General features: G+C 47.1%; 1 protein-coding gene across 1 annotated transcript in view; it reads left to right on the top strand.

Moving 5' to 3' along the window:
- Nucleotides 4164–24962, top strand: part of LOC110260966 (nuclear receptor coactivator 5-like) — a 56857-nt gene continuing 36058 nt past the window's right edge. The window contains exons 1-3 of the mRNA XM_021094222.1: nucleotides 4164–4337; nucleotides 12359–12422; nucleotides 16700–16766. Of these exons, the coding sequence (XP_020949881.1) occupies nucleotides 16708–16766 (59 nt within the window). The 5' untranslated portion in view covers nucleotides 4164–4337; nucleotides 12359–12422; nucleotides 16700–16707. The remainder of the gene's footprint in view (nucleotides 4338–12358; nucleotides 12423–16699; nucleotides 16767–24962) is intronic.

The following is a 24962-nucleotide window of genomic DNA, read 5'->3' on the forward strand; positions in this document are numbered from 1 at the left end:
GGGGAACTCACCATTGTTTTTCTTTTTTTTCTTTTTCTTTTTTTTTTTTTTTTTGTCTTTTTGTCTTTTTTTTTGTTGTTGTTGTTGTTGTTGTTGCTATTTCTTGGGCCGCTCCTGCGGCATATGGAGGTTCCCAGGCTAGGGGTTGAATCGGAGCTGTAGCCACCGGCCTACGCCAGAGCCACAGCAACGCGGGATCTGAGCCGTGTCTGTGACCTACACCACAGCTCACGGCAACGCCGGATCGTTAACCCACTGAGCAAGGGCAGGGACCGAACCCGCAACCTCATGGTTCCTAGTCGGATTCGTTAACCACTGCGCCATGACGGGAACTCCCACCATTGTTTTTCAAAGATGGCGTTTAGGAGTTCCCAGAACTCGTGCTGGTGGTCTTCCTCTTTTCTGGAAGGAAGACTGCTTCATTAACCTCTTCCATCTGTTGGGGGTTTTAGTTCTGAGGACCAACTCAAAAATACTGTTATCTAGACTCCTCGAGGAGGAGCCAGGCCCCTGCCCCAAGGCTGCACTATTGTGTCTTAACCTTTCCTCCCTGGTCCCTCTGTCCCCTCCCTTCCCTGATTAGCAATTGTTTGAACCTGCCCTTTGGAACTGGGGGAAGAAGGTCTGGGAGGCTGAAGCTTATTCCCTAAAAATAAGAAAAGGGGGACACAGAAAGGCTTGTGTGCCCGGGGGCCCCACAGGGCCCTGCTCAGTGTCAATAGCAACTGTGATGATTGTCCTGTCCTGTTTTCTTCCTAGCACCTGTCACCATCTGATACAATTACATGTCTTTATTTCTTCCGTGTTTACTCTCTGTTTCTCTAACTAGAAAGGCGAAGATCTGTTTTACACTCTTCAGTGCCTGGACAATCCCAGGCGCACAGCAAGAGCTCCAGACCAGGGAGTTCCTGCTGTGGCATAGTGGGCTCGGTGTTGTCGCTGCAGATTCCATCCCCAGCCGGGCACACAGGGTTAAGGGATCCAGCCTGGCCCTGGCTGCAGTGGGTCACAACTGTAACTCAGATCTGATCCCTGGCCCCAAGAACTCCATATTATTAGAGCAGAAAAACAAAGAAGAGGCAAGAGGCCAGAGCGCCAAGATTTCAGAGGAGTTTTATTGGCCCACAGACTGGCCGGGAGCCCTGAGAGAGAACTCAGGTTCCTCGATGCTTAGGGAGCTATTAGTTATATGGGAAAAGGGATAGTTTCTATTGTTAGCACAGGTTCCTTCTTGGGCTAAGTCAGTATTCAAGGAGGCAGTCTCCTTAGGAAGATGGGTAGGGAGTTCCCATAGAGGCTCAGTGGTTAATGAACCCGATTAGGAACCATAAGGTTGCAGGTTCGATGATCCCTGGCCTCGCTCTGTGGGTTAAGGATCCGGTGTTGCTGTGAGCTGTGGTGTAGGTTGCAGATGCGGCTCGAATCCCAAGTTGCTGTGGCTGTGGCAGTGGCATAGGCCAGCAGCTGTAGCTCCAATTCGATCCCTAGCCTGGGAACCTCCATATGCTGCAGGTGTGGCCCTAAAAAGACAAAAGATGAAAAAAAAAACCACAAATATGGGTAATGGTTTTGGGATGGGGGTAGAGGAACAGTGTGGTAAAGGAACATCCCTTGACAAACGAGTGTTTGGGTTTAACTGGTCTTCAAGGCAGCTCATCGTTGGGGGAGGGATCAGCCTTCTACATTAAGTCTGATTGGTTTTGGTGGCGCCTAGCCAGTCATGTCTGTTAGAGCGCCAGGGAAAGAAAGACAGTTGACTATAGAAGTGAGATCTTAGCAGGATTGATTGACCAGCAGAGTGGCTGGGAGCCCTGAGCAAGAGGAACTTGGAGCTCCCCCACTGGTTGGAGAAGTTTTATTAGGCAGGGGGTCTGCTGAGTTCTATAGGTCCGGGATGGCAGTGGAGATCATGGTATAAAAATTTAACTTTCTTGGAGTTTCCATTGTGGCACAGTGGAAATGAATCCAACTAGGAACCACAAGGTTGCGGGTTCGATCCCTGGCCTCGCTCAGTGGGTTAAGAATCTAGTGTTGCTGTGAGCTGTGGTGTAGACTGGCAGCTACAGCCCTGTCTGGGAACCTGCTGCAGGTGTGGCCCTAAAAAGCAAAAAAAAAAAAAAACAAAAAACACCAAACTTTCTCCTTGGGGCTATCTTTGTCCTTGGCAGGTCAACCGCTTCAAGGGTTTAGTTGTTGCAACTATGGAGGTCTGATAAAGTGGAGACTGCAGGTTTGGGTCTGAGTGGGTCAATGATTCATGCTGACTTATTCTTTTTTAGGCCTTCCTTTTAGTTTCCACCTAAGAACGTCTGATTCCACACCTAGGACCTATGCCTTGGGGCGGCCAAAAAAAGAAAAGGAAAAAAAAAAGAGCTCAAAACCTGTATTAAGCATGAATAAGCCTTGATGGCTGCCAATGACATGAATGTATCTAATGTTAAGGAAAAGAGAGGTGGTTACAGAAAGAGATGAGACGGTCTCGACGGAACCCGATTGCCTTGAAACAGCAAGGAGGGGCGGCAGTCGGGTTTGAGGCCAGACGGTTGCGCCAGGGTCTTGGGGCTTCCAGAATATATAGGGGGAGTTTAGAAGGCCTGTTTTTTGTCAAGGTTATTTTTATCAGTTTATCAGTTACCGTTTAGGAAGGATGGTCAGTTGACCTGGCAGGGATTGTGTGTCTGGTGCTGTCAGGAACTGTTCGAGCCTGGAGTCAGCAGAAGTTAGTTTTGGTATTTCTTCCTGGGCGACCTGGGCTTCCCTTCACCTAATGCCATTGAATTATGCCCTTAAAAACAGCAAACATGGTAAAATTTGGAGTTCCTGTTGTGGCGCAGTGGAAAGGAATCCAACTAGTATCCGTGAATGATAAAGACCTTCCCGCGGAATCCCGGTTCTCGTTCAGGGAGCCTTAGAAGGAACAGGGAGAATTAGAGGGGAAGAGAAAAATTAGAACAATGAGATGGTTGGGGTAGGAGTCTGAAGAGCAGAGAAGTGCAGCAACAGGAATTCCTGTAGTTAATCTTTATACGTGTTTTTTTTTCTTTTTTCTTTTTAGGGCTGCTGTGCCACAGCAGGAACTCCAAGAACTCTTTTTCTTTCTCTCTCTCTCTTTTTTTTTTTGGTCTTTTTAGGGCTGAACTCACAACATATGGAGGTTTCCAGGCTAGGGGCTGAAGCAGAGCTACAGTTGCTGGCCCACACCACTGCCACAGCAACAGCAAATCCGAGGTGTGTCTGGAACCTACACTACAACTCACCACAATGCTGTGATCCTTAATCCACTGATCAAGGCCTGGGATCGAACCCACAACTTCATGGTTACTAGTAGGATTTGTTTCCTCTGCACCACGACGGGGAACTCCATATAGGCGGTTAATCTTCACAGGCAGTTGTTTTTGGTGGACCCATTGTCTCTTGCTGTCCAGCTTGGAAGGGCCACTTTCCTAGGGCACGGGGCTTCTTTCATTCTCCTGGGAACCTATCAGTGTTATGTTTATTTTACAATAAATAATGAACACTGATGTATTTTTTGATAATGCGTATTTGATGCATCGTCAAATATTGCATATTTGATAACTTTCCTAGTTACAAAAAAAAAAAAAGACAATTGTAAGGTGAGTGCGGAGAAAAAGAGAACAAGCCTGGTGGTCAATCAAAGAGAAGGAAATTTATTAAAGGGAGACTAGAGGGAGACTGACCCTTGAGAAGAACCAGCCCCCTGCCCTTCTGGCGGGCTTTTTACACCCCTTAGCCGGAAAATAGGATCCCCTGGGTCGGGAGGTGGGGTGGGGGTGGGGGTGGGGGTGGGGGGGTTAGTTTATCTTTAGCCTGCAGCTGGACTCTGGTGCTCACATCCTCTTGGGAAAGCCGGAGGTGTCCCACTGCAGGGTGGTCTTGGGAGAGGAGGCGCCAGGATGTCGCTTGAGCAATGCGGTCCGTCTCATGGGTCACCGTGACATCATATTTTGTTTGCCAGGTCAGCACAATGAGCCATTTAAACAATGAGCCCCCACGGAGGCCCCAACACTGCTAAGTCCGGGCATTCCAGGAGGGGTCATCCCCTCCGAGAGGGGGAGGTGGGGCTGGCAGTTTTCTGGGACTCTTTTACATAACACTCCGCCTTTTCACTGCCTCTTATTGGCCTGCAACCACTCCAGGGGAGGGGAGCTGGGGAGGGGGCTGGGAGTCTCCGGGGATCCGCCGCAGGGGTCGAAAACCTTCGAGAAGAATTTTGCATCTTTCACGCAGCGCTTAAGGAGCGTCGGCCGCCGAGCGAGCTCCGCAGACTGCTTTTTGTCACCCGTCCTTGGACAGTGTCTGCAGCTGATGCGTCTTCGGTAAGTTACCTGCCCTGCCTGTGCTTCCCTGTAAATGGGACCAGGAAGAGAAGGTCTCGTTCAGTGTGAGGACTCTGCCTACAAAGGTACCCCTCCCCGCCCGCCGCATAGTAAGTGCTATCTACCTGCTAGCTTTGGCGTTCTCGTTGGGGCTCAGCGGTTAACGAACCCGAATAGCATCCATGAGGACGCGGGTTCGCTCCCTGGCCTCGCTCAGTGGGTTAAGGATCTGGCATTGCCGTGAACTGTGGTGTAGGTTGCAGACACGACTCGGATCGTTGGTTGCTGTGGCTGTGGTGTAGGCCGGCAGCTGCAGCTCCGTTTGGACCCCTGGCCGGGGAACCTCCATATGCGGCGGGTGCGGCCCTAAAGAGACAAAAAGACCAAAAAAAGTTAGCTTTTATTATTGATGTTTTTATTATCCATCCAGTTATTTCAGCTAAAAATTGAGGAGTTCTGGATGCCCTTCCTCCCCTTCCTTCCCATTTTCATTCTCCAAAATGTATCTTTTTTTCTTTTTTTTTTTTTGGCTATTTCTCGGGCCGCTCCCGAGGCATATGGAGGTTCCCAGGCTAGGGGTCAAATCGGAGCTGTAGCCACCAGCCTACACCAGAGCCACAGCAGCGCGGGATCCGAGCCATGTCTGCAGCCTACACCACAGCTCATGGCAACGCCGGATCGTTAACCCACTGAGCAAGGGCAGGGACCGAACCCGCAACCTCATGGTTCCTAGTCGGATTCGTTAACCACTGCGCCATGACGGGAACTCCTCCAAAATGTATCTTAACTCTGTTCATTTTTTTCCTGAACGTTCTCGACTTTTGCCTTTTACACTGAAGTCTTTAGCCTGGTCAGGGATATATAACGAATTTCTTTTTATTTCCATAAGGACTGTTGAGAGGGATGGGGTAGGATGCTTATTATACAGGTGGTCGTGGATGTCCCAATAGGGGACCAGAAATCAAGAGGGAAACCTAGGGCGCTTGGGGAGAGCCCTGTAAGTTAATCATCACTCCAGAAGGCCACCAGAACAGTGCCGGCTTGCTTGAATATAAAACCATAAATCAAAGCACCCGATGCCACAGGTCATGAAGTGAAGGATAAAGTGAGGCCTGCATTCAGGTTCAGCAAGATAATGATCCTGAGGCTCAAGGAGAGGAATTTAAGGGAAAGATGACCTTCCAAAGTCGGAGACCCTCATTATACGGAAACCTGAGATGATTCAACATGTTTTAGTAGAAGTTACCGTCCTTCTGCTGATTGGAATTAGCGCCATGATGGTCTTAGTTTGACCTCCTAGGGTCAAATACTCTCTTACCGGATACAAAGGAGGAGCTAAAGATGTGAGGAAGAGGCGGTCTTTTCCCCTTCCCACGTTTCTTGGATTATAAAACTAGCTCACCAGATCCTCGGGGCAGAGCCGGCTTGCATCTCTCGCAAGCATCTCATCTTAATAAGCCTGTTTCTTGCCTATCACTTTGTCTCTCGCTGAATTCCTTCAGCTCTGAGACACAAAAGACCTGAACTTGAGTAAGTCCAGACGTGGGGTGAGTCCTTTTAATTAATAGATTGGGTTCTAGTCCAAAACTGGCTTTTGGCTGGCTTTGAGTACTGGCCCCATGGATTCAAGTCCCAGTCTGGCTTCTGGCTGGGCTGTCAGTTTCACTCAGAGCATCATTTACTGAATAGCCTATGTGTCTTTTTTTTTTTTTTTTTTTTTTTTTTTTTGTCTTTTTGCCATTTCTTGGGCTGCTCCCGCAGCATATGGAGGTTCCCAGGCCTAGGGGTCGAATCGGAGCTGTAGCCACCAGCCTACGCCAGAGCCACAGCAACGTGGGATCCGAGCCGCATCTGCAACCTACACCACAGCTCACGGCAACGCTGGATCGTTAACCCACTGAGCAAGGACAGGGACCGAACTCGCAACCTCATGGTTCCTAGTCGGATTCGTTAACCACTGCACCACGACGGGAATTCCCTGAATAGCCTATGTATCTTTTCCCTCTTCATCTGCTTGGAAGATGGCTCTTCCATTGCCCAGGCATCATTGGACCCCATTATTTCCCAGCTGAACATGGGGCTCCCATCTGCCCCTCCACCCCACTTATACTCTGCAAGCCCCCACCCCTGCCCATTCTCCTTACTGCAGCTCAGGAGACCACTTTCCCCTTCCTAAAATAACCAAATATTTGATACATGCAAAAATCTAAAGGATCAGAGTTCCTGCTGTGGCACTTTGGAAGCGCATCTGACCCATGAATATGTGTGTTTGATCCCTGGTCTCACTTAGTGGGTTAAGGATCCAGTGTTGCGGTGAGCGGTGGTGTAGGTCACAGACACGGCTTGGGTCCCACGTTGCTGTGGCTGTGGCATAGGCTGGCAGTTGTATCTCAGCCCCTAGCATGGGAACCTCCATGTGCTGCAGGTGCACCCTAAAAAAAACATGTATATATATATTTATGACCTATAGAAAGGACCATGGGTGGAGCTTATGAGGCGAGGACATAAAACAACCCAGGCCCCCATTCCCGGCCCTTCCGGGAGAGCCCACCTTACTACCTAGGAAACCCCAGTAGCAGGTCCTTTGATGTCCTGAGTGTCCTCAACACTAGCAGGACTTTCTTTTTTTCTTTCTTAATTGCTCTTTCATTCTTCCTTCCTACCCTTCCTTCCCCTCTTTCTTTCTCTCTCTCGTTCCTTCCTTCCTTCCTTCTTTCCTTTCTCTCTCTCTCTCCTTCCTTCCTTCCTGTCTTTTTAGGGACAAAGCTGCACATATGGAGGTTCCCAGGCTAGGGATCGAATCAGAGATGTAGCTGAGGGTCTACACCACAGCTAGCAACACAGGATCCAAGCTGCACCTGCGACCTACACCACAGCTCATGGCAAAGCCGGATCCTCAACCCACTGAGCGAGGCCGGGATCGAACCCACAACCTCATGGTTCCTAGTGGAATTCGTTTCTGCGGCGCTGGGTCGGGAACCCCTGTATCCACTTTAGACTCGGCTGGAAACATTTTATGACTAACTCCGCTGAGACTTTGGAATTGTACTGCCTCTGGAAGTTGTTTTGAGGAGTTGACATCTTTATGATATCATCTATCCCATCAGTAGCATTGTGTAGCTCTCCTTTAAAAATAATTGAGACATTGTCTTAATGTTTGATGCACAGAGTAACAATTTGATATATGTATATACTGTGAAATGATTAACACAATAAGTTCTGTTAACAGCCATCACCCAGTATAGTTACCAAACTTCTTGTGATGAGAGCTTGTTAAGATTTACTCTCTTAGTAACTTTCAAATATATTGTCGACTGTAAAATTGCACAACTCCAAAGTTGAGAATTACGTTTTTATTCAGCAGATTTTTTTCTGAGCTCTTAAGCCCAGAAAACAGTCCCTCAGAGGGACTGCTAGCACATATAGGAGTTTTTGCCATAAAAACCAGGTAGTTGGGGGAGTTCCCATTGGGGCTCAATGGTTAACGAACCTGACTAGTATCCATGAGGACTTGTGTTAGACCCCTGGTCTTGCTCAGTGGGTTAAGGATTCAGGGTTGCTGTGAGGTGTGGTGTAGGTGGATTATGTGGCTGGGCTCCCGTGTAATAGGCAGCCAGTTTGTATTCATCCTGAGTTCCTTCAGGACAGCTGGGGTGGGTCCCGGCTGCAACATCTTTTGTTTACTTGTGTGGCAGGTGACAATTTTCATCCACAGCAATATAATATTCTTCTTCTTTTTTTTTTTTTTTTTAAATAAATGTCTGCAACCAAGGCATAGGGAAGTTCCCAGGCTAGGGGTCACATTGGAGCTGCAGCTGCTGGCTTACGCCACAGCACCGCTCTGAGCCGCATCTGTGTCCTACACTGCAGCTTGTGGCAATGCAGGATCCTGAACCCACTGAGCAAGACCAGAGATTGAACCCACATCCTCACTGTTACTATGTTGGGTTCTTAACCTACTGAGCCACAGTGGGAACTCTTTCTTCCCATTTTTCAAATCAGATTTGTGGTGGTGGTTGTTATCGACTTGTATGAGTTCTTTACATATTTTAGATGTTAGTCCCTTATCAGATATGATTTGCAAAAGTTTCCTCCCATTCCTTAAGGTACCTTTTCATTTTGCTGATGGTTTCCTTTGCTGTGCACAAGACTTTAAGTTTGACATCTTTCACTTGCTTATTTATATGTTTGTTCCCTTTGCTTTTGGTGGCAAATCCAAAAAAAATCATTGGCCAACTGATGTCAAGGAGCTTATTACCGTTTATTTTTCTTTGTTTTTAGGGCCGCACCTGTGGCTCAGATTCTGTGTTCCTGTGGCTGTGGTGTAGGCCAGCCTCCATATGCCATGGATGTGGCCCTAAAAAGACAAAAAAAACCAAAACCCAAAAAACATGAATAGAATCATGTGAAATGCTTTCTACATTTGTTTTTCTATTGCTATTTTTTCCTTTTTTGTCTTTTGAGGGCCGCAGTGGTATATGGAGTTTCCCAGGCTCTAGGGGTCTAATTGGAGCTGTAGCCACTGGCCTACGCCAGAGCCACAGCAACGCCGGATCCGAGCCGCATCTTCGACCTACACTATAGCTCATGGCAACGCTGGCTCCTTAACCCACTGAACGAGGCCCGGGATCAAACCGGAAACCTCTTGGTTCCTAGTTGGATTCGTTTCTGCTGCGCCATGGTGGGAACTCCCAGACTCTTCTAAAGAGTGTCTGGGAGTGAGATAGGGCCTGGTTGAGCCTGGCCTAAGGGCAAATCACTTTGAATATAAGTTTCTTAAAAACCTCTGATTTTTCTTGCCTCAGGGTCTTTGCAACTGCCACATAGGAACCTGGAATTCACACTTCTCCCCAGAAGACTCTGCTTAGTTACTCCTCTACCCACCTTTGCCTCTCTCCCTCCCTCCCCCATCAACTTTTCCTCTTTATACTCTTAAAATATCTTGCTCTCCTTCATAGTCAGTTGTTTCTGTGTGAAGTTGTGGGTTCCCCTCTGGCCCCTGGGGCTCTGGGCCTGCAGTTACTTCCTTGCACATAGTAACCCTGTCCAGCCTCAGAGCCTTTGTACTTACCATTCTCTTTGCCTGGCAACCTCTCATCCAAAACTTAGCTTAGGAGTTTCCTGGTCCTCAGCGGGTTAAGGATCTGGCATTGTCACTGCTGTGCTACAGGTTCTGTCCTTGGGCCAGGAATTTCCACATGCCATAGGAGCAGCCAAAAATTAAAAACATGGTGCAGCGGAAATGAATCCAACGAAGAACCATGAGGTTGCGGGTTTGACCCCTGACCTCTCTCAGTGGGTTAAGGAGCCGGCATTACTGTGAGCTATGGTGTAGGTCGCAGACACGACTCAAATCTGATGTTGCTGTGGGTGTGGTGTAGGCCGGCAGCGGTAGCTCCCAATAGACCCCTAGCCTGGGAACCTCCATATGTTGCGGGTGCGGCCCTAAAAGGACAAAAGACAAAAGCAAAAACAAAAAAACAACTAAGCTTAAATGTTACCTCCTTGGAAAGGTCTTCCTGGCCACCTATCTAAAATAGTTCCACCTTCCAATCCCTTTCTTGTATTCATTTCCTAGATCTGCTGGACCAAATTGTCACAGACTTGAGGGACTTAAAACAACCACAATTCATTCTTTCCTGGTTCTGGAGCCAGAAGAATGAGATCAAGGTGTCAGCAGGGTTGGCTCCTGCAGGAGATTCTGAGGGTTTGTCTGTCCCCAGCTGCTCCTGGCTTCTGGTGGCTGTTGCTATGCTTGGCTTAAGGATGCAAGTTCCAGCATTCACCTCTGTCTCATTTCACCTTCTCTATGTCTTCTCCTCAATGTGTTAAGGATATTTGTCATTGGGTTTAGGCCTCACCCAGGTAATCCAGGATGATCTTATCTTGAGATCCTTAACTTTTTAAAAAATTCTTTTATTTGCTTTTGAGGGCCACACCCACAGGACATAGAAGTTCCCAGGTGAGGGGTCAAACAGGAGCTACAGCTGTTGGCCTACACCACAGGCACAGTAACTCAGGATCTCAGCTGTGTCTGCGACCTACACCACAGCTCACAGCAATGCCAGATCCTTAACCCACTGAGGGAGGCCAGGGATTGAACCCACAGCCTCATGGATACTAGTCAGTCTCACTACCACTAAGCCACAAAGGGAACTTCTTCAAATCTATTTTCACAGCCGCACCTGTGGCATATGGATGTTCTCAGCTAAGAGTCGAATTGGAATTGCCACAGTCCCGGCAACACTGCATCCCATTGGCATCTGCGACCTACACTGAAGCATGCGACAATACCAGATCCTTAACCCACTGAGCAAGTCCAGGGATTGAACTCACATTCTCACAGAGACTACATTGGGTTAACCTGCTAGGGGTCAAATTGGAGCTGCAGCCGCTCGGCCTACGCCACAGCCACAGCAACTCAGGATCTGAGCCGTGTCTTCAACCTACACCACAGCTCACGGCAACGCCAGATCCTTAACCCATGGAGCGAGGCCAGGGATCGAACCCACAACCTCATGGTTCCTAGTTGGGTTCCTTAACCACTGAGCCACGACGGGAACACCCTGAAATGATCTAGTTTATTGATGTTTTTTAACGGCCGCTTATGACCCATTGGAAGGCTTGGACTAGCCCTCAAAAATTTGAAGAGGGAGTTCCTGTTGTGGCGCAGTGGTTAACGAATCTGACTAGGAACCATGAGGTTGCGGGTTCGGTCCCTGCCCTTGCTCAGTGGGTTAACGATCCGGCGTTGCCGTGAGCTGTGGTGTAGGTTGCAGACGCGGCTCATGTTGCTGAGGCTCTGGCGTAGGCTGGTGGCTACAGCTCCGATTCGACCTATAGCCTGGGAACCTTCATATGCCAAGGGAGCGGCCCAAGAAATAGCAAAAAGACAAAAAAAAAATTTTTTTTTGAAGAGAAAATTTTCAGTGTTGCTATATAAACAACACACACACAAGATAGATAATATTGGAGTCTGTCACCTAGAATAAGGATGAGGGCTGAGACCAGCTATATCCATGTGGGTTGGATATCGAGATTGAGAACAGAGGCCACATGCCTCATTTGTTCCAGAGTAATCTTGTCTGGGAAGATAAGGCTGTAAACCAATAAACGACTTGGCTGTTTGCTTGAAGAAATTCGCATAAACCCATTGGTCTGTCCAGACAGTTTGTTCATAGAGCTGCTCATTTACCAATGTTGAAACATGGCTTCCTTCAAAATCCTCGCCCTGTGTGGTGACCGATTCTAAACCTTAGTGTTTCGATGTTCGTCTAGTCCTAACCAGCGACTCCCCTTGAAAGTCTCACCTTGGAGTCACCTTTGTGGCTCAGCGGTTAACAATCCCGACTAGGATCTATGAGGCTGCGAGTTCCATCTCCGGCCTCCCTCAGTGGGTGAAGGATTCGGTGTTGCTGTGAGCTGTGGTGTAGATCACAGACGAGGATCACATCCTGTGTTGCTGTGGCTGTGGAGTAGGCTGGCAGGTGCAGCTCCAATTCGACCCCTAGCCTGGGAATTTCCATATGCAGTAGGTATGGCCCTAAAAAGCAAAAAAAAAAAAAAAAAAAAAAAGTCTCACCTTGTACCCCTCGGTGTCTCATCCCAATGCCTATACATTTCTTTCTTTTTTTTTTTTTTTTTGTCTATTCTAGGGCCACACCTGTGGCACATGGAAATTCCCAGGCTAGGGATCTAATTGGAGCCGTAGCTACCAGCCTACACCAGAGCCACAGCAACGCGGGATCCGAGCCGTGTCTGCAACCCACACCACAGCTCACGGCAACACCAGATCCTTAACCCACTGAGCAAGGCCAGGGATCGAACCCACAGCCTCATGGTTCCTAGTTGGATTCGTTAACCACTGAGCCATGACAGGAACTCTATGCCTACACTTTTCTTCTCCTGCCCTCTCCCTTCGGAGGCAGCACGGAGAGTGTGAAGGTGGTTTCATCGCTCACTGGGGCAGTTATGATACATTCAGTTGTGCGTGGTTACAGGGTTTCTGCTGTTTTTTTCAGGAGTTGACATTCCACCAGGATCCATTTGAGACTCCCCTCGCTGATAATCTTAGATTCTCAACAGGTAAGTCCTCTGGAACCTCCTTCCCAGGAGTTTCTGCAACCTTGACAGTCTGTGTGTCTCACAATGGAGCTGATCTCTTATTGTTGAGCCCCTAAATGTTTTTTGTTTTTTTGCTATTTCTTTGGGCCGCTCCCGCGGCATATGAAGGTTCCCAGGCTAGGGGTCGAATCAGAGCTGGAGCCACTGGCCTACACCAGAGCCACAGCAACGCGGGATCCGAGCTGCGTCTGCAACCTACACCACAGATCACGGCAACACCGGATTGTTAACCCACTGAGCAAGGACAGGGACCGAACCCGCAACCTCATGGTTCCTAGTCCGGTTTGTTAACCACTGCGCCACGACGGGAACTCCGAGCCCCTAAATGTTGAGCTTTCTTTGACTCCTAGGAATAATGTTTTAGGCATCTTTGATGATCTGATCAGATCTGAAACCTTCTGTCCTTTGCAGAATACGTCCTGTTATTAACATGTTACTTACTGTGTTGGCGTTCCTGTTGTGGCTCGTGGTTAACTACCCTGACTAGCATCCAAGTGGACACGGGTTCGATCCCTGGCCTTGCTCAGTGGGTTAAGCTTCTGGCATTGACGTGAGCTGTGGTGTAGGTTGCAGATGTGGCTCGGATCCTGGGTTGATGTGGCTGTGGTGTAAGCTGGCAGCTGAAGTTCCAATTTGACCCCTAGCCTGGGAACCTCCATATGCCGCAGGTGCGGCCTTACAAGGCAAAACAAAACAAAAAACTAACTAAGCAAAAGAAAAGGAGGAAATTCTGACACGTAATACAACATGGATGAATCTTGAGGACATGCTAAATGAATGAAGCCGCTCACCAAAGGATAAATGTATTATTCCACTTCTATGAAGTACCTGGAGTAGTTAAAATCGTAGAGACAGAGAGTAGAAAGAATTGGAGTTCCGGTTGTGGCCAAGTGGTTAACGAACCTGACTAGCATCCATGAGGACGTGGGTTCGATCCCTGGCCTCGCTCAGTTAAGGATCCAGCATTGCCGTGAGCTTGGTGTAGGTTGCAGAAGTGGCTTGGGTCATGTGTTTTAGTGGCTGTGGTGTAGGCCAGTGGCTACATCTCCGATTGGACCCCTAGCCTGGGAACCTCCATATGCTGAGGGGACAGCCTGAAAAAGACCAAAAAAAAAAAGAAAAAGAAAAAGAAAGTAGAAACAATTATGGAGGTGGATGCATAACAGCATGAATGTATTTCATCCCACAAAACTGTATACTTTAAAAATATTTAAGGTGGTAAATTTTATGCATGCGTGTTTTACTAGAATTTAATGCATGCGTGCTTTGAATTAAAATTCAAAAGCCCTTACTGAAAGCATGTAGATTCCCTTGTATTCAGAGTGCTGAAGAAATACAAAGTTAAAGTTATAAAAAGAAAAAATATCTTTCAGATGAATATAGGAGTTCCCTTGTGGTGGAGGAGGAGCTGACGTTGTCACTGCTGCAGCTTGGGTTGCTGCTGTGGCATGTGTTTGATCCCTGGCCTGGGAACCTCCACATGCTGTAGGCGTGGCCAAAAATAAAAAATTTAAATTAAAAAAAATCTTATAGATAAATGTAATTTTTTTGGTGGGGAGTCTTTTTGCCTTTAGGGCTGCTCCTGAGGCATATGGAGGTTCCCAGGCTAGGGGTCTCATCAGAGCTGTTGCTGCCAGCTTACGCCACAACCATAGCAACATCAGATCTGAGCCTTGTCTGCGACCTATATACACTACAGCTCACGGCAATGCCAGATCCTTAACCCACTGATCGAGGCCAGGGATCGAACCCGCAACCTCATGGTTCCTGGTCGGATTTATTAACCACTGCGCCTCGACAAGAACTCCATCCAGGAAGCATCCTAATTTCCCTCAGTTATGTTGTGTTCCTCCTTTTCTCCTGAAAAGATCCTTGCACATGACCCTTTGTTTTCCTTCCTTAAAGTACATTTGTTTCAACAAATGTTATATTACGTACCTGCTGTGTGCCAGGTGCTGTGTTTGGCTCTAAAGATAATATGGTGAATAAAGAAATAGGCATTTCCTTCCCACCATGGAACATTCAGTCCAGTGGGAGATACAATGCCAGTGAAATAGCCACACAAATAAATGCCAAATGACAAGTGTGGTAAGTACAGGGGGAGAGACACGTGACACTTGGTATGGTTCCAGGGGAGGACTTGTTAGGGAGGCCAAGAAAGCTGCTCCGAGGAAAAGGGAAGTAGTTGAGGAGTTCCCATCGTGGCTCAGTGGTAATGAATCTGACCAGCATCTATGAGGATGCAGGTTCGACCCCTGGCCTTGCTCAGTGGGTTAAGGATCTGGTGTTGCTGTGAGTTGTGGTGTAGGTTGAAGACTTGGTTCAGATCCAGAGTTGCTGTGGCTGTGGTGTAGACCAGCAGCTCCAGGTCCCTAAAGAACAAACAAACAAAAAAAAAACCAAACTTTTTTTTTAAGGCCTGCACCTTTGAATATGCAGGTTCCCAGGCTAGGGGTCAAATCAGAGCTGCAGCTGCCAGCCTACACCACAGCCACAGGAACGCAGGATCCGAGCTGCGTCTGCAACCTATACCACAGCTCACGACAATGACGGGTTCTTAACCCACTGAGGGAGGCCAGGGATCGAACCTGTGTCTTCATTCAGGAACTGCTGAGCCATGATGGGAATTCCCAAAAAGAAGAAAGAATTCTATCAACAAAGTGCAAAGCAACCGCAGAATGGAAAACGTATTTGCAAGTCATACATCTGCAATGGGTCTAATATCCAGAATATGTAGAGAACTCTCAACACACAACCACAAAAAGACAAATAACATAATTAAACAATGGACAACGCATTACAATGACTTTTCTTCAAAAAAAAAAAAAAAATTGGGAGTTCCCGTCGTGGCGCAGTGGTTAACGAATCTGACTAGGAACCATGAGGTCGCGGGTTCGGTCCCTGCCCTTGCTCAGTGGGTTAACGATCCGGCGTTGCCGTGAGCTGTGGTGTAGGTTGCAGATGCGGCTCGGATCCCGCGTTGCTGTGGCTCTGGCGTAGGCCGGTGGCTACAGCTCCGATTCGACCCCTAGCCTGGGAACCTCCATATGCCGCGGGAGGGGCCCAAGAAATAGCAACAACAACAACAACAACAAGAAAAAGACAAAAGACAAAAAAAAAAAAAAAAAAAAAATTTACCTTAAAAAGGGTGATTTTTATGGTGTGTGAATTACACTGGTGAAAAGATGGAGTGGTTTCTTAAATTGGGTGTTTCTTTTAGCTCATTTTGACACTTTATGGCTTCTGCCTCTTAGTCTTAGATATCTCAGCATCTTTTAGGAGATGGGGAATACAGAAAGCAATTCATGAAAGAAAAAAAAGATCCTGCTGGCCCCATATCTGGCCCCTGACAGTGAATTTTGTGGTGGTTTGGCTTAGCCATGGTGCCTTCTCAAGCTGAATATGATTTTGAAGGAAGACATAGGACACCAAGCTGGAACTGATATCAGTGAAATAAAATTCATGTTTATTTCCTTTTTTAAGCCCATGCCTGTGGCATCTGGAGGTTCCCAGGCGAGGGGTTGAATCAGAGCTGCAGCTGTGGGCCTGTGCCACAGCCAGAGCAACACCGGATCTGAGCCGCATCAGTAGTCTAGGCTGAAGCTTGTGGCAAAGCTGGATTCTTAACCCACTGAGCAAGGCCAGGGATCGAACCTGAGCCACAGAGGGAAGTGACATTAATTATGCATTTCCAGTGTGGTCCTTAGTTCCTCTTTTCCCTTTCTCCAAAATCTGGGACTTTCTACCACTGCTCCCTGCATCTTCCCTAGATGTTTTATTGACATAAACTTTTTTGCTTTTAGGGCCACACCCAGGGCATATGCAAGTTCCCAGACTAGGGGTCCAATCAGAGCTACAGCTGCTGGCCATAGCCACAGCCACAGGGACACAGGATCCAAGCCACGTCTGCCACTTAAACCACAGCTCGCGGCAACTCTGGATCCTTAACCCACTGAGCGAAGCCAGAAATCGAATCCGCAACCTCATGGTTCCTAGTTGAATTGGTTTCCGCTGCAACACAAACGGAACGCTGATAAACTCTTTCTTGAGTAGAGAAATAGAATTAGGAGAGTATTTGTGGGTAGTGATTAGCTGGCCCTCACAGTGGTGTTTATTTGAATATTAGTATAATGGAGTTTGGGGGGGCAAGCCTTTCTACTTAAGTTTCTTGGTGCTATCGATAGTGTGAAAATGAGTTTCTAATTTCATCCTAAAAAGAAAGCAATTTATTTTTCTAGGATTTAAGATGTCTTCGTTGCTCAAACTTCATAGAAGACGAAAAAGAAAACCTTCAGTAGCTATAAGGTAAAGTGAGATATTCTTTAAATTTGTGTCTTGGGTTTTTGTTGACACCAGGGTAAAATAGCAGAAAACGAGGACATAAATACAGATATCAAGATTTAATTTTTTTGCTGATTTCCCTTCAGTTTTATTTATTTATTTATTTTGTCTTTTTTGTCTTTTTGTCTGTTGTTGTTGTTGTTGCTGTTGTTGCTATTTCTTGGGCCGCTCCCGCGGCATATGGAGGTTCCCAGGCTAGGGGTCGAATCGGAGCTGTAGCCGCCGGCCTACGCCAGAGCCACAGCAACGCAGGATCCAAGCCGTGTCTGCGACCTACACCACAGCTCACGGCAATGCCAGATCGTTAACCCACTGAGCAAGGGCAGAGACCAAACCCGCAACCTCATGGTTCCTAGTCGGATTCGTTAACCACTGCGCCACGACGGGAACTCCCCAGTTTTATTTTATATTTAAAAACTGTGTCTTTTGGAATTCCCATCATGGCTCAGCAGTTAACGAATCTGACTACCATCCATGGGGACGCAGGTTCAATCCCTGACTTTGCTTATGCTGCTTCTGAGGTCTAGGTTCCAGGGAGCTTGTTGAAATAAGTAGCTCAGCCGACTCTGCACTCAGTGTTGGAACCACTTTAGGAATCCTGCCTCCGGTGGAAGCGAATCCGACTCGTATTCATGAGGATGTGGGTTTGATCCATGCCCTTGCTCAGTGGGTCAGGGATCCAGCGTTGCCATGAACTGTGGTGTAGGTCGAAGTTGAAGTTTGTTGCTGTGGCGGTCACGGTGGCCGGCAGCTGTAGCTCTGATTTGACCCCTAGCCTGGGAGCGTCCGTAGGTCACAGGTGCAGCTCAAAAAGCAAAAAAAAAAAAGAAGAAAAAAAGAATCTTGCCCCCCCAGTAAATTGCTGGTACCACTTATTTAGGAAACTCTGCTAAACAGCTACTCGTAGCATGTGACGCATGGCCAATTGCTAATGTTGGAGTGGAGGTGCTTGCATTTTTTTTTTTTTTGTCTTTTGTCTTTTTCTTGTTGTTGTTGTTGCTATTTCTTGGGCCACTCCCGCGGCATATGGAAGTTCCCAGGCTAGGGGTTGAATCGGAGCTGTAGCCACTGTCCTACGCCAGAGCCACAGCAACGCGGGATCCGAGCCGCGTCTGCAACCTACACCACAGCTCATGGCAACGCCGGATCGTTAACCCACTGAGCAAGGGCAGGGACTGAACCCGCAACCTCCTGGTTCCTAGTCGGATTCATTAACCACTGCGCCACGACGGGAACTCCGGTGCTTGCATTTTTTTGTTTGTCTTTTTTTAGGTCCCAACCTGTGGCTTGTGGAGTTTCCCAGGCTAGGGTCTAATAGGAGCTGTAGCTGCCAGCCTACATCAAAGCCACAGCAATGAGGGACCTGAGCCGTGTCTACCCCCTGCACCACAGCTCATGGCAACACCGGATTCTCAACCCACTGAGCGAGGCCAGGGATCGAACCTGCATCCTCATGGATGCTAATGGGGCTCATTAACCGCCGAGCCACGACGAGAATTCCAAGGTGCTTGTAAATAAAGCCAGCGTGGGAACTGCTATAGATCTGAGTGTTAGCCCGCATCACAGCACCTCGCCTGCCGTCCTGCCTGCCTGGTACGGAGTAGGCACTCCTTGGATATATGCTAGTTGGCATTGAGTGAATGAATGAATGTTTATTTGCTTTCTCCTCCCATAGCCCATTTGAAATGTTAAATAAGCAGCAGTTGTATAGGCTATAACCTTATAGCAAAGGAAAGTAGGGAAAAATTGTAAAAGGCAGACAGAAACATTCAAAATTTCAGCTGTTTTGAATCATAGTTTTCCATATCAAATTATCCCATATTTAGCCGTTTAACAGAACACGCATTTATTATAATTACAGCTTTGTGGGTCAGAAGTGCAATGTGGGTCTCACCGGGCTAAAAAATCAGGGTGCCAGCAGGCTGTGTTCCTTTCTCAAGAGGCTGTAAGCTTCCTTATTCATTGAGAATATTGGTAGAGGCGTTCCTGTTGTGGCTCAAGGGTTTGAGAACCTGATACAGTGTCCATGGGGATGCGGGTTTGATCCCTGGGCTTCCTCCATGGGTTAAGGATCAGGCGTTGCCACAAGCTGTAGCGTATGTCACAGATGCAGCTCTGTAAATTCAACCCCTAGTCCAGGAAACTTTTGCATATGTTGCAGGTTCAGCCGTTAAAACAAAAACAAACACACAGGCAAACCAGAATATTGGTAGAATTCAGTTCCTTGTTATAGGACTGAAATCGACATTTCTGGCCATTAGCTGAGGGCCATTTGTATCTTCTAGAGGCCCATTCCTTGGCCCGAGACCCCCTTCCTCCGTCTCTAAAGCCTGCAACATCATGTTTCAAATCTTTCCTCCTTCTCCAACACCCCTCTCTGGTTCCAGCCTGGAAAGGATCTCTACTCATGTGATTAGATTTTGAACCAGGTAAAGTACAGTGCACCCATCTCAAGGTCTGTATCCTTAATCGCATCTCTGAAGCCCCTCTTGCCCTGTAACGGAGCACCGTCACAGGCTTCAGTAATTTTGCCGTGAATGTCTTTGTAGGCCATTCTTCTGCTTGCCTTTAGGGCTCATGGCCTCAGTGGCCCTTGAGAGCATTGCTCCACGAGGGGCCAGCACAGCTCTTCTCTTTGATTCTAAGATACCATTAATTTATTGCAGATTTTTTTTAGGATCCCACCAGTGGCATAGGGATGTTCCCAGGCTAGGGGTTGAATCAGAGCTGCAGCTGCCGGTCTACACCACAGCCACAGCAATGCAGGATCGGAGCCATATCTGCAACCCACACCACAGCTCACAGCAACACCAGATCCCCACCCCACTGAGCGAGGCCAGGGATCAAAACCTCATCCTCATGGATACTAGTCGAATTCGTTTCTGCGGCGCCACAATGGGAACTTATTAGAGAAATTTTTCAGATAAAAACTGAAGTAGAGAAACAGTGTAATATACCGCTGTGTATCCATCCTTTTATTCTAGTAAATACTGACTTGGTAAATTGCGTGTCATCTATCCCCTTCCCACCCCAGTTTGAAATTATTTCCAATCAATCTCGGAACATATTTTTACCTGTGTATTTATTTTAATATGTATTTCTGGAAGATGTCAGAGTTTACTACTGCAGCTCCCCAAAATCGATTTTTTTTTTTTTTTGTCTTTTTGCCTTTTCTAGGGCCGCTTCCCGCAGCATATGGAGGTTCCCAGGGTAGGGGTCTAATCGGAGCTGTAGCCACCGGCCTACACCAGAGCCAGAGCCAGAGCAACGCCAGATCCCAGCTGCATTTCTGACCTATACCACAGCTCATGGCAACGCCAGATCCTAAACCCACTGAGTGAGGCCAGGGATCGAACCTGCAGCCTCATGGCTCCTAGTCGTATTCTTTAACCACTGTGCCGCGACGGGAACTCCCCTAAATCACTGGTTTAATATCACCAAATATCTAGAAACTGTTTATAGTTCTTGATTGTCTTATAGAAGTACTTACAGTTTACATATTTTATATTTTTTTTCTTCCAAGGCTGCAGGTGTGGCACATGAAAGTTCCCAGTCTAGGGGTTGATTCAGAACTACAGCTGATAGTCGTAGCAATACCAGTTCCGAGTTGTGTCTTCAAACTACATCACAGCTTGAGGTAATGTTGGGTCCTTAACCCACTGAGCATAACCAGGGATCAAACCAGCGTCCTCATGGATACTGGTTAGGTTGGTTTCGTCTGAGCCTCGACAGGAACCTGCTTTCAGTTTAATTGAGATCTAACATGTGCATATTACACTAGGTTGATGTCTCTCTTCTTTCTTTTTTCTTTTGCATAAGATGGACAGAACACAAAATTGCCATTTTGACAGTACATTTTTTTCTTTTGGTTGTGCCTGTGTCATGTAGAAGTTTGCCGGCTAGAATCAAACCTGAGCCACAGAGGAAACCTGCCACAGTGGTGACAATCTTCTCGGTCACCAGGCAACTCCCTTGACTGTACATTTAACTGTGTGGTTTCGTGGCATTAAGTACATTCAGCCTTGTGCAGCCTTCGTCATCATTCATCTCCAGAACGTCATCATTGTTTCATGCTGAATCTTTTTGCCTGTTAAATAACTCCCCATTCCTCTAGCCTATATCAGAATATCCTTTTCTTTAAAAAAATTACCATCTTGGAGTTCCCATTGTGGTGCAGTGGTTAACGAATCCGACTAGGAACCATGAGGTTTCGGGTTCGATCTCTGGCCTTGCTCGGTGGGTTGGGGGTCTGACGTTGCCATGAGCTGTGGTGGAGGTTGAAGAAGTGGCTCCGATTCTGAGTTGCTGTGGTTGTGTCATAGGCCTACAGCTTCGCCTCTAACTAGACCCCTAGCCTGGGAACCTCCATATGCCGTGGGTGCAGCCCTAAAAAGTCAAAAAGACCAAAAAAAAACCTTACACTGTATTGAAGTTTTCTTCTATATGTGGTTTCATACAAGTCCTTTTTTTTTTTCGTCTTTTTGCCTTTTCTAGGGCCAATCCCTCGGCATGTGGAGGATCCCAGGCCAGGGGTCCAATTGGAGCTGCAGCCGCCGGCCCATGCCAGAGCCACAGCAACGCCAGATCTGAGCTGTGTCTGCGACCTACACCACAGCTCACGGCAACACCAGATCCCTAACCCACTGAGCGAGGCCAGGGATCAAACCCACAACCTCATGGTTCTTGGTCGGATTTGTTAACCACTGCGAGCCACAACGGGAATTCTATACTTTAGTGCTTTTGTGCCTGGTTTATTTCATTTAACATAATGTCCTCAAGGTTCATCCACGTCATGGCCTGTGGCAGGATTTCCTTCCTTTGCAGATTTCCTTCCAATGGATGTGCGATATGTCAATTTGACTGGACCATGCTGTGCCCAGGTATTTGGTCAAAAAAAAAAATTTTTTTTTTTTGTCTTTTTGCCTTTTCTAGGGCTGCTCCCACGGCATATGGAGAGGTTCCCAAGCTAGGGGTCTAATCGGAGCTGTTGCTGCCAGCCTACGCCACAGCCACAGCAACGCAGGATCCAAGCTGTGTCTGCGACCTACACCACAGCTCATGGCAACGCCGGATCTTTAACCCACTGAGCAAGGCCAGGGATCGAACCTGCAACCTCATGGTTCCTAGTCGGATTCGTTAACCACTGTGCCAGGACGGGAACTCCTGGTCAAACATTTTTATGGGTGTATCTGTGAGGGTGTTTTTTTGTTTGTTTTTTTTGGCTGTGCCCACTGCACATAAAAGTTCCTACACTAGGGATCAAACCCTTGCCACTCCAGCAACCACAAGCACTGCAATCCTTCAGTGCGGATCCTTCACCCACTGCGTCATAAGGGAACTCCTCTGCGAGGGTGATGAACAATTAAGGGAGTTCCCATTGTGGCTCAGCAGATAAGAATCTGACTGGGGTCCATGAAGATGAAGGTTCGATCCCTGGCCTTGCTCAGTGGATTAAGGATTCAGTGTTCCCGTGAGCTGTGGTGTAGTTTGCAGATGAGACTTGGATCCCATGTTGCCCTGGCTGTGGCTGTGTCAAGGCCAGTGGCTACAGCTCCAGTTTGACCCCCAGCCTGGGAATTTCCATATGCTGCAGGTGCGGCCCTAAAAAGACAAGGAAAAAAAAAAAAAGATTGACTTGTTTTGTGGTGTAATATAGCCTAACTTTGAGTCTCTTCAATATGTACTTGAAAAACGTGTATTCTGCTGCTGTTGGGTGGAATGTTCCATAGTGATTGATATTTCTTAAACCTTCTTTTTTCTGGTCCCATATCCATGGCATGCAGAAGTGCTCGAGCCAGGGATTGATCCCATGCCACAATCATAACCCAAGTCGCTTCAGTGACATCACTGGATCCTTAACCTTCTGAACCACAAGAGAACTCTTTATCTCCTAAACCTTTTTAATTCCATAGATTCCTCATCTTTTTAAAAAAAAAAGTCTTTTGAAGCAGATTTTCTAGAGTTTCCTGCAGGCTGGATTGTGTCAATTTGCATCCTCTGGTTTTTCTTTTCTTTTGCTTTTTAGGGCTGCACCTGTGGCATGCGGAGGTTCCCAGGCTAGGGGTCTAATTGGAGCAACAGCTGCCAGCCTACCTAGTATCTTCAACCTACATCCCAGCTCACAGCAACGCCGGATCCTTAACCCACTGAGTGAGGCCAGGGATCGAACCCACAACCTCATGGTTCCTAATCGGATTTCTTTCCGCTGTGCCATGACGGGAACTCCTATTTGTATCCTTTGATGTCGTTTAGCCTGTCCTTCTGCCTCTTGTATTTCCTGTATGTTCTACGCAGGTTTTGACGTGTTTGTGATTCAGGTGGTTTTTGGCAGTAAAATTCCATAGGCGATGTTCACTTTTGTTGACATATACCTAATGCCTAATTATCTTTCTGTTTATATCGTTAACAACTATTGATCTTTGTCTAGGTCCATTAATTCGCTGGGGGTTGTGAACTGTTGATAACCAATAATTCTATTATTCTCTCATTATTTATTGACTGTTCTCTTTCTGTGATACTACCTTTCTTAGGTGGAACCCTTCACCCTTTGGAACAAAATAGCGTCAAACCACATAAATAAGAATTGCATAAATCTATCTGTTGGACATGCTTGAGGTTTATAAATTATCTCAGAAAACAGGTTGGGCAGAGAACACTTCAGTGTATCTCAAGAGTGTTGGCTTTTCAGTATCTGGTGTTTTGTTCTTGCTTTTGGTCATATTCTTTCTTTGGTCATTTCATTAGAATGCATTAATTTCCTAGCCCTTGGGGAGGTTAAAGGTATAAATTGTTTCTTGCTGTGGGATTGATTGGTGATCATTAAGCCCCAGCATCTCTGTGGAATTGCTTGGCCGTGTTTTTCTTCTTGCTGACGGTATTGTTAGATTTCCCTGGGATCATAGGCGGATACCCAGGCAGTAACTGAGGGAATGGGCCATGTTATGGTTTTATGTGGCGTAGGCTGCATATCAATTTGTAATCCCCAATAACGGAGGGTTTTCATGTACTTGTATTGACCGGTATGATCCCACATGGCAGAAATGGCAGCAAAACAACGGACAGTTACTTTCCTGTGAAGTAAGGGGGCAGCAGAGTCCTAACAGGCTGTACTGGAGTGTGAAGCTAAGGAGATAACCTGACATGCTGACAGTATGGCATGCAAAGTTTGGAATGTGTTGCTGTTGAAACCCACTGTCCAGAGAGCGGTACAGCATCTTCCAAGGGTAAGGTCAGCTATATGTTTGGGTTATTGGTAATAACAGCAGTATATTGGGGTTTTCATGAAATAGAAAAATGGAAGCACTAGGTGTTGAAGTTCTCCTTTATATAGCAATTTTTTTTTTCTTTCTGCTTTGTAGGGCTGTACCCGAGGCATATGGAAGATCCTAGGCTGGAGGTCCAGTTGGAGCTGCAGCTGCCGGCCTATGGCACAGCCGCAGCACCACCAGATCCAAGCCACATCTGTGACCTACACCACAGCTCATGGGAACACGGGATCCTTAACCCCCTGTGCAAGGCCGGGGATCGAACCTGTGTCCTCATGGTTATTAATTAGATTCATTTCAGCATTGGTATTTTCTTTCTTCTGTTTTTTCACTTATGTTTATAAAATATTAAGGGCAAATACAATAAAATACTCAAGTTTTTACCCCAAATAAATACCACTACACAGCAAAAGTTGTTGAAGTTGGTAAGAAGGAGTATCAGCTCCCCAGTTCCCCTTTTGGGGAAACTTGAGGTGTTGGCAGTGGTGTTTTGGGGGTCCTGGTATATGGCAGTGTGTGGGTTTTTTGAATAAGGTAGTTGAAAAAGGTCAAGAAGTTTCTAGTTCTGGTTCCAGTAATTGTTTTCATGTGTTACATGGGCTCCGTAAAACCTAAAGTTTTATTGAGTTAAAAAAAAATTTACAGAGTTCCCTTGTGGTGTGGTGGGTTAAGGATCTGGCTTTGTCACTGCAGTGGCTCTGGTTGCTGCTGTGTTAAGAGTTCTCCCCTTGACTGGGGAACTTCTGCATGCCAAGGGTGTGGCCAAATGTAATTTAAAAATGTAAAAAATGTTAAAAAACCATAGATGGGAGCCGTTGTGGCTCAGTGGTTAACGAATCCAATAGGAACCATGAGGTTTCGGGTTCCATCCCTGCCCTTGCTCCGTGGGTTAAGG

This window comes from Sus scrofa, chromosome 6, assembly GCF_000003025.6.
Source record: "Sus scrofa isolate TJ Tabasco breed Duroc chromosome 6, Sscrofa11.1, whole genome shotgun sequence".
In the NCBI taxonomy this organism is placed as follows: domain Eukaryota; kingdom Metazoa; phylum Chordata; class Mammalia; order Artiodactyla; family Suidae; genus Sus; species Sus scrofa.